We start from the raw sequence: 18,834 nt of genomic DNA, 5'->3' as shown, positions 1-18,834 counted from the left end.
TGCCATGTTGCCCTCCCATCTACTGATATTCTTAGATGGATTTGGCTGTAGAAATGGTCTAAGCATAGAAGAGGAGTTTTACTTTGTGCGTTCATGGCTTGTTTCTACTTCATTTGGTTGCAGAAGAATAGAGCAAGGGTGGAGCACTCCCTGGTCAGGCCTGCTGAGGTAGTTAGGTTGGCTAGGAATGTTACTAAGATGAGAGTTTGTACTTTCTAGAACCAATTGGATATTCTTGATAGGCAATGGTTAGAAAGTATTGATGTATGTAAATAAAGGCTTGTCTCTATCAAATTGGCTTAGTTTGTAAAACTGTTAGGTTGTATTACCTAAGTTTGTGCTTAATGAAATCTTACATTTCACAAAAAAAAAAAAAAAAAAATATATATACAAAGTGTCAAACGTATGAGACTTATTTGCCACTTTTCCACTTATGTAGCATGAAGTTACCTTGTTCTCATTTCACACTCGTAGTTCCACTCTCTTTATCTGGTGATGATCAACAATTAAAAAACAAAGATTGCAAAAAATAAATATAAAAAAAAAAAAAAAAAGAAAAAAAAGTAGCAGTAGTGTTGTCACCAAATCCCTACCTTGTCTCTCCCCTAAATTTCTTCCATTTTGATTCGAATTTTCCGCCATGGATCTCACACAAGCTTTCTCTCTCTAGATCTTCCCCAAACTCAGCTTACTCGATCGAATTAAGATGAAGGTACCTTGTTGCTCAGTATGCCAAACACGTTACAACGACGAAGAACGAGCACCTCTTCTCCTCAATTGCGGCCATGGCTTCTGCAAAGACTGTCTTTCTAGAATGTTCTCCTCGTCCCTCGATAACTCTCTCTCCTGTCCTCGCTGTCGACACGTCACTCTCGTTGGAAACTCCGTCGCGGCGCTGCGTAAGAACTACGCTCTCCTGCCACTCACCGCTACCGCCGCCGCGTCGGCGTCTTCCTCCGCCGGAGGCACCGACTCCGATTCTGATTCCGACGACCGACTGTGGAGCTGCCGCGCCAGCTCAGGCATTGAGATGGTTACTCACGGGGACTTGAAGCTGGTGCAGCGGATATGTGAGATGAGGCGGCCAGGGGTCGAGGTTTGGGCGGCCACGATTGTTGACAAGGGAAGGGGTTGTCGGCATAAGGTTGCAGTGAAGAAGGTTATGGTGGAGGAGGATATGGATGTGGTTTGGGTACAAAGTCAGTTGGAGAGCTTGAGGCAGACTGCTATGTGGTGTAGGAATGTGTGTAGTTTCCATGGTATGACTAGGTTCGATGATACTACTACTAATTCTTTGTGTCTTGTTATGGATAGGTGTTATGGTTCCCTTCAATCCGAAATGCAGCGTAATGAAGGCCGCTTCACGCTTGAGCAGATTCTCAGGTCCTTTCTCTTTGCTTGTTCATTTTAAGTTACTCTAATCAATGAATTCCCAGCTGTTGCTTACAATATTCTCAGCTGCTTTATCTTGCTCTTCTTAGTGTTTTCTTGCTAATTTGAGTGATTCTATTTTCATCACTGTCTTTAGTATGCCTTTGATGTTTTGAGTTGGAACTCGCCAAAACTTAGCTCAAAGGTGGGAGATCTTATACATACATAAATGCCACCAGAAGTAACACATTAAGGGTGTGTTTGGATAGCAAAAGTGGAGGGAAAGGGAGGGGAGGGGGAAGGAGGGAAGAGAAAGGGAGGTAAGGGAAGGGGAGGGCAAATGGGGAGTGGGTGTTTGGATACAATTTCCTTCCAAATCTTGCCTATTGTGGAGAGATTTTGATATGCCTTGGAGGAGGGAAAATGTATCCCTCCAAATCTCTCCCCCTCCATTTCCCTTCACCCTTATTTGCTATCCAAACAAGGGAGTTTAAATCCCATACTCTCCCTCCCTTTCTTTCCCTCCAAATCACTCAATCCAAACACATCCTAAGAGTTAAGACTGAGGTGGAACTTAATTTCTTCGCACTGCCAATTGGTGGATCATAACAAAGTTTTAGATTTTGCTTAAAAGATTCTCATGGTTCAACTGAAGTGAGATCCTTAATGTTTGTTGAATATTTTTGTGCAAGAATAGCTGTTGGCCAGTTTTTCTGTTAGTTTGGAACTCCACTTACAAATTTCGCTCCCTTCTTTCCATTAGTGTTCAGGGTCGAATATATTCGGGTGAATGAAAAAAGTTAATGTCTTCAAGGTTCAACATATATGTTTATGGAATATGCAGCAGTTGAGGCTCAGACCTCCACCTTATGTTGTTCAGGTTGTGTAGATGAAATTAATTTGGTAAAAGCCAAGGTCGTAAATATTTGTCTCACAGTTTCCTGCATGAATTAGTCTTTAACCTGAGAGTTTCGAATTTTCAGGTCATCTATAAGGTTGATTCGGATTGATGATATCAATTTGATTAAAGCTTAGGACTTCTGTTTTTTCTTGAGAATGTATCTCAGAAGACGTATTACACAAACCGTTAATTTACTTTTTTTTTTTTTTTTTTAATATAATTAGAACTTTTTAATTTACCTCTAAATATGGGTTACTGGCCCTAATAGTTGTTTTGTTTTTTATTTTAAAATTAAAACGGTAACAGGCAGTACAAAGTATGATAAGCTAGGATACCTCCTCTCTACGGTAAAGCCGTGGCCTGAGAGATAAATATATAGAGTGATTTGGTTTTGCCGCTCTGTACATGTAATGGATGCGAAAGTGTTAGAGCTGAGTAACTTCTATATGCCCCCTATTGGTTGAACAGTTTGTGTAGATATACGCCCGGACTAGATTAGGTAGCAAATCCTCTGGTTTGATGTTCACTCTATTACTGATTTGGCTGAAAAGCTTTGCTTAGTTAGATAAAAGACTACAATGTTGGCTAATGTTTCTGCACAAACATGGTGTTGGTTGACACTTGTGGTTGTTACTGCTGGTGTTGGTGACTTCATGGCAAGTATAGTTAAAAATGAAAAAATCACTGGGTATATGACTTTATCATATTGGGTTGATAGGTAGATCCGTTGGCGTTCTTGTCATGACATCGAAGTGTCGACTGACAGAATTATGGATCCTTAATTTACAATTTGACTTCCTGTGAAGGCAGGATTTACAAGTATTGATGTTAGAATTTGGGGGATTCAAAATTCACGTTAATGTCCCCACTTTCCCACATAAATATACCGTGCTTCTTTTAAAAAGGAGCCTATTAGTTAGTGTGTGATGATGGAATGGATAACTTTTCTCACTTGCCGTCCTATCCTCAACTCAAAACATGTTCATAAATTTAAAAAATAATTGAATTGTGACATTTAAATCTTAGCTTGACATTTAAGGCTATGTTTATCGGGGTCTTAGAATGGGTATGAGCAAAAGTCTCAGGCTGAGACTTGTAGAGTTTAAAGCCAATCCCACATTAAAGTCGCTGAGAGTGGGTTTTGGGTTTCCAAGACCCATTTTGAGACTTGTGAATAGTGAAAAGTATAGTATTTTATTAATTTATATACAACAAACATTTAGCTAATGAATTAAAATTTAGGAAATTCTAATTTATTAAACTTATCTTCAATAAAAAAATCCGGCTCCTCCGAATGAAAATTTTTTAAATCTGGGAAATAAAAAAAATAGGTCATCTAATTAATTATTTTATTTGGTCTTTCTACAGTAAGTCTCCCTTAAGACGGCACAAGTGGAATGATACTTAACCTGTCTTAAGCTTAAGACGGATAGTGCCGTCTTAAATGAGAATTTGTGGTCTTTCTAATTTTCGTGGTTAGTTTTATTTTATGTGTGGGTAATTCTCCTTTGAATCTTGGATTTTAATTTGAAGTACAATTTCTTTTATTTATATATATGTCGGTAATAAAAAAATGTCACAAGGTTTATTTATTGTTTAGTTTATTTAATTGTAATTATTCAAATAAAAAAATAAATGTTGATATTGAAGTAAACAAGTAAAAGGTAAAATAAGTTAAGTGGAAAGTTGAGGTGAAAGTCTGAAATAAGTCCGGGCATAAAGTGTATTTTTTGAGTGAGTTTGAGAGTGTTTGAGCCCGAGTTTAAAATATAAAAAGTTAATGGAAAGCTGAGGTGGCAGAGTCTAAAGTCTGAAGATGAGTTTGGGGGTAAACTTAGTGTAACGCTTAGCTAGGAATAGGAATATGTGTATTTATACGCTCAAAATATGACTAGATAGATGAGACCTTGTGATTTGAGTAGCGTTTCAAGTTGGTATAATGGAAGTGCTGCATTTAAACTGGGAAAGTGCTAGTTATCGTGCTACTGACTTGGCTAGCTGATTTGTACTCTCATCTCTTACCCTTTTTTCCTTAATTTTTTTTTTTTGCTGTGGGGAAATGTGGATGCGATGCTGACATCAAACCAGTGTTTCTTGATCTGGTTGTGGTTATGTATTGAAGGTTTGGGTTTGGAGAAGATGAATTGTGAGAACTGAGAATGGTGATTTTAGACTATCCAAAGCCACATAGCTAGCAATAACCTATGTGTATGTGTGTGTGTGTGTGTGTGTGTGCGCGCGCACGCGCCCCTAGGCAATCATTGATATTGTCAGGTATAGAACCCAGGCTATGAGAGTACCACTCCTTAATGGCTTTACCAGGCAGCTAACATCTGCAGTATCAGCCTTGTTTGGTTGGGGTATTACCGTATTAGTGACTATTTCTTAGAGAATCCTTGGGGATCTATTTTGCACTCAATGAAGTAATGTATGACACACCATTGCCATAAAAAAAAAGAGATAATAAACCTCATAGCTTTAGTTTACACTTTTCACTTAGTTGCAAAATTGCACGGGCCTGAACCTCCGTAGACCAGCCTTTGTCCAGATCCATATTGGAGCTCCTAATTTAGGTTGAAATTTACTGCATCTTATTCCGCTGAATGAATCTCTTCTTGTTGCTCTAATGTTAGTTCAAGTTCAATGAAAGGCGTTGGAAGTCTGACAAACATTTTCAAGGCAATGCTGGTAAACTGTTACAATATACTTTTGTCTATTGGTAATTTATACAATAATTTGATGGATTCAGATACGGAGCAGATATTGCCCGAGGCGTGGCTGAACTTCATGCCGCTGGTGTTGTTTGTATGAATTTGAAACCTTCTAATCTTCTTCTGGACGCGTCTGGCCGTGCTGTGGTTTCTGATTACGGACTTCCAGCAATCCTAAAGAAGCCCAGTTGTAGAAAAGCTCGAGCGGAAGGAGACTCATCTAAGATCCATTCTTGTATGGACTGTACAATGCTTAGCCCACATTATACGGCTCCGGAGGCATGGGAGCCTGTTAGAAAATCCTTGAACTTGTTTTGGGAAGAGGCTATCGGCATATCTGCCGAGTCAGATGCATGGAGTTTTGGTTGTACCTTGGTGGAGATGTGCACTGGGTCTATTCCGTATGAATCATTTTCATGTTAACTGATGATATATAGATTACTATTTGTTTCTGACCGTGAGATATTAATCGCACTTACTATTGGCATCCAGTTGGGCAGGTTTGAGCGCTGAAGAGATTTATCGAACTGTTGTTAAGGCTCGGAAGTTGCCTCCACAATATGCGAGTGTAGTAGGCGTGGGAATTCCACGAGATCTGTGGAAAATGATTGGGGAGTGCCTACAATTCAAACCATCTAAGCGGCCTACTTTCAGTGCAATGCTGGCCATATTTCTCCGCCATTTACAATCATTACCACGTAGCCCTCCTTTAAGTCCTGAAAAGTAATAATTTTTGTTGTCCTTTGTCATCTTTCCTTATCGGTTTATAGATTCTTTGACTTAAAACTTGTCACCTTTGCTTGATCTCTTATATGTTTTTGACGTATATGTAAAGTGGTAGAGATTGCACAAAAATGTGTTACCATTTTGTTATTCCTCATTTCCATAGTGGAGCCAAAAATTTGCTATTCTTCGGAATTGGAAAATAATGAAATGAGAAAATGGCTTATTGAAATTGGGTTGCTTTTCTTACTTCGTGAAGCAGCAGTCCATCAATGCAATTCTCCACACATTTTTTGTTAAGGGTCATGTGGACCATTCGAGGCACTGAGTAACATTATTGTATAATTTTGTTGTTCCCATCGTTTCAGTGTTGTATGCATTTTCTGGCTTATTTACTTCTAATTGTGTATCTGTAGTGACGTGGCTGCACATCCAGCTACAAAGTTGATTGAGCCATCCCTGACATCTGTCTTGGAAGTCTATCCGTATAACCCAAATGACTTGCATCGACTCGTTTCTGAGGGGGACTTAAATGGTGTAAGGTTGGCGTACTGCTGATTTCGTGGTCTAGGCCGACATTCTTTGTCTTTGTATCTGATTGTTCTTCTTTGTTTCTGCAGAAGCTTTCTTGCCAAGGCTGCATCAGGAGCTGGTAGAAGTGCAGTGTCTTCGCTGCTGGAAGCCCAAAATAGTGATGGGCAGACTGCTCTCCATCTTGCTTGTAGAAGAGGGAGTGCTGAACTTGTTGAGGCCATTTTGGAGTACAAAGAAGCTGAAGTAGATATTCTTGATAAAGATGGGGACCCCCCTCTTGTTTTTGCTTTGGCGGCTGGATCTCCTGAGTGTGTGCGTGCTCTGATAAAAAGACATGCAAATGTGAGATCTAGATTGAGGGCAGGATTAGGGCCTTCTGTCGCTCATGTCTGTGCATACCATGGTCAACCTGATTGCATGCGTGTACGTGTTTGGTGCCCTTTAGTAAAAATGATTGCTCTTTTTCCAACTGTAAATTTGTGGTCTCTGAGTTTTTTCAGAATCGTTCTTAACTTCTTATTATGATCTTCTGTTGCTGGCAGGAATTGTTATTAGCTGGCACTGATCCTAATGGAGTTGATGATGAAGGTGAATCTGTTCTACATAGAGCTGTTGCAAAGAAATACACAGATTGTGCTCTTGTCATTTTGGAACACGGAGGTTGTAGGTCGATGGCTATGCGGAATTTGAAGAACTTGACGTATGTACTTCGATCTTGTCTTACTTTTATTCACATCCTTGCAACTGTAGCAATAGTTAGATGGTGAACCATAAATGATTTCCTTCAATAGCCACATCTTTTATCTGCTTTTGTAGATAGACGCACTGTTATGCACATTGGTCATCTGTACCAAGTCCCAACAGATATTAGAAGGTCCCTTGAGGCCATGACTGAAATTTCCTTGGGAATTTGAGGAGCAGTATTTTGGTATGCTGACTAGATGTAACATAGGACTTTCAGAAGGAAATCACCCTCTGTAGGATAATTGATCTCTTCCACCGGCTTGGACCTATATAAGACTTCCACAGTCATCAACGGAACCAAAGCAAAGAAAAAGGCTGCACTAGAGATGGTTTTTTGTTTTTCCCAAGATACATTCCTCAAATGATTTTTTTGGGCGGGGGATTAGAATATTATCTTGATGAAGTCATAGCTTTTGTTTTATTTCTTAAAGCAAAGCTGGATTTCTCATGTTGAAGGTTCATGAAGGAGGTGATTTTCAGATGGTCGCGCCCTATCTATTAAATATAATAGAAAGTAATATAAACAGCCACTTGCGTTTTCGCAGACTTTCTTTGGCAGTCTTCCGTCCAGTGAATGAATTATTAAATACTTTTTCGATGATTGGAAGTACTCGCAAGTCGCAATAGGTGTTGACATTTATATTGGAGGATGATCATATTGTTGAGATAAATGTTTAGTGTTAATGAGACTGGCGATCTATAAGTCACCTTTGTAATGCTCTGTAGTGAGGGAGTTGGGATAAAGGCTTCTTGACACATAGATGCAGATTTTGGGACATGAGAAAATGAATGTGAAATTGTGGTATAGAAGGCCTGACATGTAAAACAATTGGCTTTGCCTGCACCAAGTTCAGAAATGGCTGTAGTCATGTATAAAATTGTAGCCTATGCTGCAGGGCTGTATATCTTCTTGACTTTGTTCTGTGCTATTTTCAAAGTGGTCGTATCTTTCAGTTCTTGTTTTCCTTCTCTAAACTTCTAGTGTTTATGTCACAGACCCCTGCACATGTGTGTGGCATCATGGAATGTGGCTGTTGTGAGAAGATGGGTAGAAGTTGCATCTTTTGAAGAGATAGCAGAGGCAATAAATATACTGAGCCCAGTTGGCACAGCCTTGTCTATGGCTGCAGCTGTTAAGAAAGACCACGAAAAAGGTATTTGTGAAGTGAGTATTTGTCATGCTTAGCAGAGTGTTTTCTATCAGCTATACAAATTGTTACTCCACCTTTTATTTATATGCTTGATATCGAAAACTAGTGACATTAACTAAGATGTGACCTACCTTTAGCTGAAATTTTGAAGTGCGTCAAAAGTTAGCGTGAAGTGTACGTATTGCTGCAACTCATGATAGTTTTGCTATAAAACAATCCCATTGTTTAATTTTTGAATAAGATGGAATAAAGCAAAATAACTTGCAAACCTTATGTTTGGTTACAATAAGAGGAAGAAAGGGGTGGGTGATAGGGAGAGAGGTCATTTTCTTTTTGAATCTTTCCAATATATGCAGGATTTTGGTTTGAAAGGAAATGGAAGGCTCTTCCCCCCCCCCCCCCCCCCCCCAAACCCCCAAACCCCCAAATTCTCTCTCTCTCAATCAGTTGATACAATTCTCAACAAATTTTAGCCTCCCGGTGTTTCATAGGAGTAAGATAGCACACATCCGAACCCTTACCCTATCTTTAAGGCTTTGATGAAGGTGCTCTTTACACGTACCCATATTAGTCCTGTTTTAGGTTAAGGAGTCTTATCAAGATGTCAATTATTCTTTCTTCAGGCTTGTGATTGTCAAAGTTTATGGCCTTTCTTTTATAAGAGTCTAGTGTGGCGACTTAAGCAACATTTGTACACACTTTCTTGTGAAAATAGTATGCACGTGAGTCTAAGGACATGATGACGTTTCGTCCTTTCTTTTGTAAACGGGTTTCAGCGCTTTATCTCCTTGTCTGTTGGTGTGCATTCAGTATACTTCCTTATTACCTAATAGAAGTGATGAGGGTGCTGCTCCATTAGGTATATCTTACCGAGGGAGATAAGATTAAGAATCATATGATAATCCACTTGGATTTCTACTTGGTAGACGAGAGTCAGAAAAGAAACAACTAGATCCATTGACAAGACATGGAGAAATGTGAAAGATTTGTGAGATAAGGTGTAGTGATCTGATCTGATTGGCACTTTGAAGAAGCTAGCAATCTTTCCCTTTTTTAAACTTCAAAAGCCAAACACAATTACAGGGATGGTGAGGTATAGCATGAGAACAAAAAAACTATGACTCCACTTTGCAAACTCAATGGAAAGGCTATTCTCAAAACAAAAATTACAACTGTTCCCATTAAGATGGGCATCTTCTGCCGCTTAAGTCTCAAAGTGGAAGACCTTGTTCCTTTTTAGTAGTGCATATGTGAGATCCTTCGTGAAATTATAACAAGTAAAACTCATAATCTCCCATTGTGGGGCAATCTTTTTCTCTTTAGGAATTGCAACAAAACGTAAAATAGAGACTAGGTGTTTTCCTTGGGACTATTTCAGAATTATATTATGTAAACTGAAGTTTTTGCCAAAAAAAAATGATCCAACTATAGGCAGTCAAGAATCCTAATGAATGTGACTTCAATGATTACAAATTTGACAATTCAAGCGGAAATAGCAGCACAACTCGCTCATTATCCCACGGCCTACCTCTTCTAAAAAAAAAAGGAAAGTGAAGTGGTAAAAAAGAGAGAGAGAAGATTAACGTTATCTGGATTTTCTATATGGGCTATCTTTGTTATTATTCTGGTGGACTACTTACACAATAGTGATGGTGAATTTGTGTTAACATATATTTGTTACAGAGGGAAGAGAATTGGTCCGGCTTTTGCTTGCTGCTGGAGCTGATCCTACTGCCCAAGATGCTCAACAACGGACAGCACTGCATACAGCTGCCATGGCTAATGATGTTGAGCTGGTACAGGTGGGAATTGCGATGCCTTCTTGATCCTCACTACTACATTTCTACAAGTCTACATTGATTAAGAAATCATGTCGGCTGATTTGCTGGTCGAACATATCTGTAACTAAGTTTTTATCAAACCTATCGCTGTTTAAAAGGATCGTGATGGATTAGAAGTTTTGGACTTGGGCCACGCTACATAATATTTGAAATTATTTGTGGTTTTGATATGTCCAATTGCTCAGCACTGAATTGACTTGCGGCTGTGATGATATGTCCTTTGGGTATGTTTGGATTCTCAGGGATTTGAATGGAATGGAAGGGGAGGGGAGGGAAAGGGAGGGAGGTAATTTTCTTGGTTCGGTTAGCAAAATTAAAGAGGGGGATTTGGGGGGAAGGGAAATTGGACCCCTCCATTTCCCATTAAATTCCCTTCAATTTAGGAAAGATTTGTAGGAAAAATGCAATCCCTCCATTCCCCCTCTCCTTCCTTTCAGTCCCTTTCCCTTCCATTCTCCCCCCTCCCCTCGCCTTCCCTTATTTTGTGTCAATCCAAACACACCCTTTATTTCTATATCTAGATATTGTTGTTTTAGCATTGTGCATATCGATGAAAGAGCCAATTGAAAGACTAAATTGCTTCTATTTGTTGGAAGAGTAATTGGTGATTGGTGAATTGAAAAAATGAGATACTAGCATACAGGCTAACTGGGAAATGCCAAAAGACAGCTCAATATTACCTAGTTTTATCCAGAATAATTTTCCGATTTTTGCCTTTTAATCTATGTTACTCTGACAAGGCAGACACGTGTCGTATGCTCGTATCCGATACATATCGGAGTGTCCGAAACTAATTAAAAGTTGAGATGGGACATGAATAGGTTGCAGCTGAACTACATTAATTAATTAAGTGATACTTCTTGGAAACTACGTAGCGACAGAAAAGACCTACCTTACGACCCATATCTTCTCTCTCTAAGATTCCTTCTTTTCTCCCTTGTTATTTTCTTTTACCGCTGTCCAGTAATCACTCTGGCAATAAGTCAGTCACTATCACCCTTCTTTCTCCTTTCACTTTTTTGCCTCAATTTTTCCTGTGTTGGTGTCGTGTCAGATTCCGGCGTGTCTGACACGTATCACGTGTCGTGTCGTGTCGACACGCCGGAGATGTGACATGTCGGAGTAACATTGCTTTTAATTGTGGTTGCAAGCAGATAATTCTGGATGCTGGAGTTGATGTCAACATTCGTAATGTGCACAATACAATACCACTTCATGTGGCTTTGGCCCGAGGTGCAAAATCTTGCATTGGCCTCCTTTTGTCTGCTGGAGCTGACTACAACTTTCAGGTTCTGCGTTCGCCTCATACAAGTTCTTTTGGTGGAGTTCTTGCTGAAACATAGGGATACTTTCAGATTATTGCAGAGTCTATTTGTAAAACTGGTCATTCCACATTTCGCATTCCCAGTATTTGTGTTGCGTTTAAATTAATGATCAGAAATCTGTGATGCAGTAGTATGGTGAAATATGTTCGTAGTATTTCCCAAGTGTGGAGTTATATGATCAAGACTGTGTCTAATGACTAACTGAGTTTTTTGCAACTTTATATATTTTGAGCCTGTTTTAGCTTGTCTATGTTCCCTATATAACTACCTCTCCGTACTTCGATTATGATTCATACAGGATTCTGATTCATACTATCTGAAAAAATCCTTGAAATAAAAACTTAATTCTAGATTAAAATTTCGTAAAGCAGCAGATTTGTTGGGGAGCATGGGACCTAACCAATTTCAAATATATGTCTAGTTATCTTGTAATCTTTTGTTGTTTCGTTGCAATTTTGCATTATATATAAGTATTCTGTGTGTTAGCTTGTTCTATTTGAACTCTTTTCCGGACCTCTCTTGCGTTTTTGCTCAGTTTGACATTTGCATCATCAGGATGATGAAGGTGATAATGCTTTCCACATTGCTGCTGATGCCGCTAAGATGATTCGTGAAAATTTCGAATGGATTATTCACATGCTTAACTATCATGACGCTTCTGTTGATCTTAGAAACCACAGGTGAGGGCCAGTGTTAGATGTATAGATTTTAATCCTGTGTGTAATGTTTGGCAGTCCTCGCTAGACAGAAATGTTAATTTCTGGCCATCTTATGTATCCTCTGATGTGAATTTTCCATGAACAAGATGCTTTATTTAACCGGTCCTTTTATCCACATGCTTAAAATTGAGATATTATAATATCTTAATAATGCAACAAGCATTTGAAATTTTATTTAGGGTTATTTAATGACAATAATCCAACCTAAGGCTCCCCTTCCCCATTTAATCCAAACTATTGATTATCCCATATTAATCTGATCTTTCCTATCATTTAACTTGCATTGATCTCGTCCCATATTTGACCTGCTAGAACCGGTTGCCCAACAGGTCATTGATTTGCCCCAATTATTTTCTATTTTTTTTGTTTCCTTCTCCATTCCATTGTCATTCTTCAAAGCTTGTTCTTCCTTGTTCATAAATCCTATCCTTTCATCACCCAAAACAACACAAACCCTCCACAAATTCGACATCACCACCCGAGCCGCACACCTATGATAACACCAAAAAATTATAAAGGAGATTTGAAAATGTAAATCTGAAAAATCACCACAATCCCACCATCAAACATCACCACCATCACCGACAACCAGCCGCATCACCATTAATGAATTAACAAGTGATTTTTTATGAAAACTTTGAAAATAGTGATACCCAGATCAAAGGCTTTGGGTTAGCTGAAGGATTAGCTACTAATTTGATGAAAATAATGATGCCCAGATTGAAATGAGGCGGATTTTTTTTTTTTTAAAAAAGGTCATGTCTTTACTTCAAAGTACTCCGATGATTGGGAATTGAGCTTGGATGAGGAGTTTATGGTAAGAGTGATTGAAACTCGTCTTGTTCCCAAGGAGCATTTGATTAAATTCTTCAAGTGGGCTTCGAGTAAGTTGTGGTGGATTTTAATGGCTGATTTCAAGGAACATTTGATTAGATTTTTCAAATGTAAGGATAGGTATGGGGATGCGAGAAGAGAGCAGATATGGGATGTAGTGGACATGGGAGAAGGCAGACAAATTAAAGGGAGAGGATAAAAGTGGCGGTAGCGGTAGGTGAGGTGGATGTCGGTGGCAGTAGGTGGATGGTGGTGGTGGAGGCAATTTGGATGGTGGTGGTTGTGGTGTTGGCAGAGGTTGGATGGTGTTTGACTATTTGGGATATGGTAAGGTTTGTGAGAAGGGAAGGTGAAAAATAAACTAAGCTAAAAGAAAAAGATGGTAAAAGGTGTTTAACCCAAAGGGTAACCTGTTTAATAGGTTGCCCTTCCAAAGTATCAAAATAAGTTAAATGATAGGAAAGATAAGATTAATATGGGATAATCAATAGGTCGGATTAAATGGGGAAGAGGAGACTTAGGTTGGATTATTGTCATTAAATAACCCTTTTATTTATTGTTTTTAACAGTGGCAAGACCTTAAAGGACTTTTTGGAGGCGCTTCCTCGCGAATGGATTTCTGAAGATCTTATGCAAGCACTTTTAAATAAAGGAGTTCAATTGTCTCCTACAATGTAGGGAAAAAAACTTCATGAGCACATCTATCATACTCAGTTGAACTCTGTTGGTTGTAATACTTGCCTGTGATATCTGTGTGATAGGTACGAGGTTGGTGATTGGGTAAAATTTAGAAGGAGCGTCACAACTCCCACTTATGGATGGCAAGGTGCGGAACATAAAAGTGTTGGTTTTATACAAAGTATCCCGGATAAGGATCATCTCATCATCTCATTTTGCACCGGAGAGGCCCGTGTTCTAGTCAGTGAAGTAATTAAAGTAATTCCATTGGACAGGGGACAACATGTGAAACTAAAAGAAGATGTCAAGGAACCGAGGTTACATTTATGGATATCTTGATCAATTGTTTATCCTTGCACATTATTTTTTTACTTTCTTTCATGGAGTGAATGTAACTATTTATTATTATGTGGAAATAATCATTACATGTAATCATGTGCTGTCTTAGGTTTGGATTGCGTGGCCAGTCACGTGACAGCATCGGAACTGTCCTTTGCGTTGACGATGATGGAATACTGCGGGTTGGGTTTCCAGGGGCCTCCAGAGGTTGGAAAGCTGATCCTGCAGAAATGGAAAGAGTAGAAGAATACAAAGTAGGGGACTGGGTACGTATACGGCCAACTCTTACAGCAGCCAAGCATGGGTTGGGATCTGTAACTCCTGGAAGCGTTGGTATTGTGTACTGTATAAGACCAGACAGTAGTTTGTTGCTGGAACTGAGCTATCTTCCAAATCCATGGCATTGTGAGCCAGAGGAGGTTGAGCATGTTGAACCTTTTCGGGTAATATATATAACTTTGTAGCCTTCGATGCATTTCTCGACGCAATTTTAATTTTGGGTCATCTAGCCATTACTTGTTGGTAATACACAGTTCAGGTTGTGTATATCCGACCCCTGTACTCCACCACATGCAGGAGCCATTGTGACACTTGGGTAATGTTATTATTGTTGTATTTAATTTTGTAGCATATTGACTCTTATAGGGTATTCTACAACTGTTATAGTAGATTTTTTTTATCTTTAATTTTTTTTTTTTTTTAAATTATACTTTTCTCTCTCTCTCTCTCTCTTTTTTTTTCACATGCTCATTGATTAGGTTATACTATTTTCACAGATTGGCGACAGAGTCTGTGTCAAACGCTCAGTTGCCGAACCTAGATATGCTTGGGGCGGTGAAACTCATCATAGTGTGGGGAAAATTAGCGAAATAGAGAGTGATGGCCTCTTGATTATCGAAATACCCAACAGGCCAATTCCTTGGCAAGCTGATCCTGCGGATATGGAAAAAGTGGAAGATTTTAAGGTACTGCCAGTATCTCACCGATATAATAATCTAATTTATACACTTTTGCAAATTTTGTCAGTTTTAAATTACTTGTGTGTGTGTGTGTGATCGCAGGTAGGGGATTGGGTTAGAGTTAAATCTACAGTCTCGTCTCCCAAATATGGCTGGGAAGATGTTAACAAAAATAGCGTCGGACTAATTCATAGCTTGGAAGATGATGGTGACATAGGTGTGGCATTTTGCTTTAGAAGCAAGCTCTTCAGCTGTTCTGTGACTGATGTGGAGAAAGTGGCTCCTTTTGAGGTTGGACAAGAGATCCATGTGAGTCAGTCTATTATTCAACCACGTCTTGGATGGTCCGATGAATCTCCAGCGACTGTTGGGAAGATTGTTAAAATTGATATGGATGGAGCATTGAATGTAAGTGTTTCTCTTGTATCTCTTATAGTCTGGCATAACTCTTTAAGTATTCTGAGTTGGTTTTTGGTAAGACCACCTAATGCATGAATAAATTTCGATTGTGACATGATCGCAACCATGTTGTAAGGTTTTGAATGTTAGTGGCCTCATTTATTCCACAATGAGTAGTGAGTAGTAGTATAAGTTCTGGTTTTAAACCTCGGTATCGGTCGTAGTCGCGGTAGCGGTATAACCGGTCCTTAATCGGCCGTCGCGGACGAATCACGGTGAATCTCGGTGATTTCTCGGGCGATATCTCGTATCGGTAGACTGAAAATCCGATACAACTCGGCCGAGATTTTGAACTATCAATAACCAAGATCAGGTTGCTATGACCAATCTATGACCAATCTGAGATCACACTCACACTGAGATTGAATACCAAGTTCTAATGATGATGGAGTGTCTAAACCTTTTGCTTAAAGTTTGTAAGATCTTAGGATCAGTGTTTAAATATGGAGTATCTCATAGTAACATACTTTCATTATATAATTCAACAACTTTTTAAATAGAACTTTTAAAAGCCAGTATGGATTGACTCGTTGACCATAAAACTATAGCCGAGCCATATACGTCCAGTCCCTTCTCTATTGGGTTTATTGGCGTCTTTTTCTTCCAAACCGCATTGATTTTTTTTTTGGTGACAAGGGAACCCGCAGCCGCTACCTTCGGTGCGCACTGGGTAAACCCTCGCCTCGCCCGTGATATGTGATACCCTCGCCTGTGATAGCCTGCAAACCACGTATACCAGATAAGCCACCCGAGGGTGACAGACTCGAAGTCTATTAGGCATGGACTCAGGCCAAGAATGCTCCACAAGATTTTGCTCTTGGGGAGGCTTGAACCTAGGTCTCCTGGAAATTTCACCCAAGTTTTTACAATATTTAGTTTGAATCGACCCTTAAGTTTTGCAGGATAAGAGGTGGCAATGTAATCAAAGTTTTTAATTTGAATTTCAAGAGCACCATGGGCAATATTTATTCATAATTGCTGTTTGATGTACAAGTTTTACTTTCATGTACATTTTTTCATAAAATTTCCAAACACTACCCTTCCCTTTAACCAAATAGCCAAAAGTTTTCTTATCTTTCTTCCAAACCTAGTCAAATTTATCCCAAATTTTTTGAGTATAAATCTTAATTCTCATGTCAAACCTAGTTATGAGCTCGTTTTATCTATATTACATTAGTTTTGAATGGATTGAGTTGAATATGGGAAATTACCCTTGAATTTTACTTCGGTTTTCAAATCTTTATTCTCGATTTAAATTTCAAGTTTTTATAAAAGAAATCCGGACTTCGATTTTAAAACCTATAAGTTTACCTTGCCTTTTATATTATGTTTCACTCTCCCTTTTGTTTTTCATTTTTCCTTTTCTATTTTGTTCGCATTTTGGGATTAAGGATCTGATGTTGTTGTTGTTGTTGAACCAAGCTAGGAGAGAAAAAAAAAGTGTATTATTGAAAACTAGTTTGGAGTGTATCAACTATCAACTAGTCAACAAACTTAACATATTCTGTAGAATGAAAACTAATATCATTTGTTGAAGGGTTTTTTTTTTTGGCGATACAATTTACAAGAATCTTTGTAGAACCAATATTATTGACCTTAACGGTATTTATGTGACAGACATTAGATAGGATATAACTAGAGTAACTAATAATGATAATTTAGAGGTGCAAGCGACTTTTGTTAACAATCACCAAGTTATTAGCTTATTATGTAGAATTTGATCAAGGGTTGAATTTTGTATATGAAAACTATGATTTTTAATGGTGTAAAATCATGTAAAAACCCAACTGTAATTTTTATGCAGGTAAGAGTTGTTGGGAGATCAAAACTGTGGAGAGTCTCACCTGGAGATGCTGAATGTCTCTCGGGTTTTGAAGTGGGTGATTGGGTGCGATCAAAACCGAGTTTGGGAACTAGACCAAGTTATGACTGGAATAGTACCAGCAAGGAAGGAATAGCAGTTGTTCACAGTGTTCAGGAAAATGGGTATTTAGAACTCGCGTGCTGTTTCCGTAAAATAAAGTCTCATGCTCATTGTACTGACGTGGAGAAGGTGCCGAGCCTTAAAGTCGGGCAGCATGTAAAATTTCGGGCTGGGATAGGAGAGCCTAGATGGGGTTGGAGACATGCCAAACCCGATTCCCGAGGCATTATCGCCAGTGTTCATGCTGATGGAGAAGTGAGGGTGGCCTTCTTTGGCCTGCCAGGACTATGGAGAGCAGATCCTGCTGATTTGGAGATTGAGCCCGTTTTCTATGTCGGCGAGTGGGCCCAGTTGAAAAACGCTGCCGGCAGTTGGAAATCGGTAGTGCCCGGCAATATTGGGGTCGTGCAAGGACTAGAGTATGAAGGTGATGACTGGAATGGACGGGTTTCTGTTGGTTTTTGTGGGGAGCAAGAAAAATGGGTCGGGCCCAGCTGCTATCTCGAGAGAGCGAATAAACTAATGCTTGGACAAAAAGTAAGAGTTAAATTTTCCGTCAAGCAGCCTAGGTTTGGTTGGTCGGGTCATTGTCACACTAGTATCGGGACAATAACTGCAATCGATGCCGATGGCAAGCTAAGGATATACACACCGGCCGGGTCTAAAGCTTGGATGTTAGACCCGTCCGAAGTTGAACCTGTTGAAGAAACGGAGCTCCAGATTGGAGATTGGGTCAAGGTCAAGGAATCGGTGACAAATCCGACTCACCAATGGGGAGAAGTAACTCCCTCTAGCATCGGTGTGGTACACCGAAGGGAGGAAGGAGAGCTTTGGGTAGCATTTTGCTTCATCGAGAGGCTATGGCTTTGCAAGACATCGGAAATGGAAAAGATTAGGGCTTTCAAAATAGGTGACAAGGTGAAAATGAAAGATGGGCTCGTGGCCCCACGATGGGGATGGGGAATGGAGACTCATGCAAGCAGGGGACAAGTTGTCGGAGTCGATGCGAATGGCAAGCTGAGGATCCGATTTAGATGGAGGGAAGGGAAACCATGGATTGGAGATCCCGCTGATATTGCTCTAGATGAGCCCTAATGTGATTCAACCTTTTACTTTATGGTAGGATCAGGGAAATTTGGCCTCTCAATTTTTTCCGAGTGGGTTTTTTTTCCGGCATTATGGGTTGTGTTGACATCCCAAGGACGGCCCATTATGGAGGGTTGTACGTTAATAAAGAGGGTTTGAATATCAATGTTGTCAGTTACCGGTAAATACTCGAGGTCGTAAACCATTTGTATTTGAGTTTAGTGGTGTTTATAGTGTAGTTGAGCCGAGTAAATAGATGTGTACACGGATGTAGCTTCCTGTTGTTCGCTATTTATTGGTTTGGTTTTGCACCCCTTCTCTTGTGGACCACATATGGTACGTTGTGATATTTTTGATGGTTTTCTCCACTCAAAATAGAAAACTTCCCGAATTGTTTGACATTGGTGTGTAGATGAAAGTGGCAACTGCAACTCATTTTAATACCAAACTCGAGCAGATCGCAGGTTGAACTTCTATCCATTGCCGGTCCTTGGCTGGACTGACAAGAATGGCCCGCTTGTCAAATTAAAAGATC

The 18,834-nt window shown here is 39.5% G+C and overlaps 1 protein-coding gene across 1 annotated transcript; it reads left to right on the top strand.

Annotated features, from left to right (window-relative positions):
* Window positions 1-439: 439 nt before the first annotated feature.
* Window positions 440-18,612, top strand: LOC141610293 (E3 ubiquitin-protein ligase KEG). The gene is made up of 16 exons (XM_074428608.1): window positions 440-1,383; window positions 5,022-5,384; window positions 5,476-5,706; window positions 6,123-6,248; window positions 6,327-6,663; window positions 6,783-6,940; window positions 7,981-8,138; window positions 9,819-9,937; window positions 11,131-11,265; window positions 11,857-11,981; window positions 13,424-13,528; window positions 13,616-13,849; window positions 13,981-14,314; window positions 14,648-14,836; window positions 14,933-15,238; window positions 17,094-18,612. The coding sequence occupies exons 1-16, from the start codon at window positions 707-709 to the stop codon at window positions 18,306-18,308; spliced, it is 4,812 nt and encodes a 1,603-aa protein (XP_074284709.1). The 5' UTR covers window positions 440-706; the 3' UTR covers window positions 18,309-18,612.
* The last annotated feature ends 222 nt before the right edge of the window (window positions 18,613-18,834 follow it).

Source organism: Silene latifolia, chromosome 1 (assembly GCF_048544455.1).
Source record: "Silene latifolia isolate original U9 population chromosome 1, ASM4854445v1, whole genome shotgun sequence".
In the NCBI taxonomy this organism is placed as follows: domain Eukaryota; kingdom Viridiplantae; phylum Streptophyta; class Magnoliopsida; order Caryophyllales; family Caryophyllaceae; genus Silene; species Silene latifolia.
This window is presented reverse-complemented; position numbering and strand designations above follow the sequence as displayed.

Coding starts and splice junctions, on each gene's coding strand:
- LOC141610293 (XM_074428608.1), top strand. CDS start 707: ATGAAGGTACCTTGTTGCTCAGTATGCCAAACACGTTACAACGACGAA. Junction 11,266..11,856: donor GAGCTGACTACAACTTTCAG/GTTCTGCGTTCG, acceptor TTGCATCATCAG/GATGATGAAGGTGATAATGC. Junction 13,850..13,980: donor GAAGATGTCAAGGAACCGAG/GTTACATTTATG, acceptor GTGCTGTCTTAG/GTTTGGATTGCGTGGCCAGT.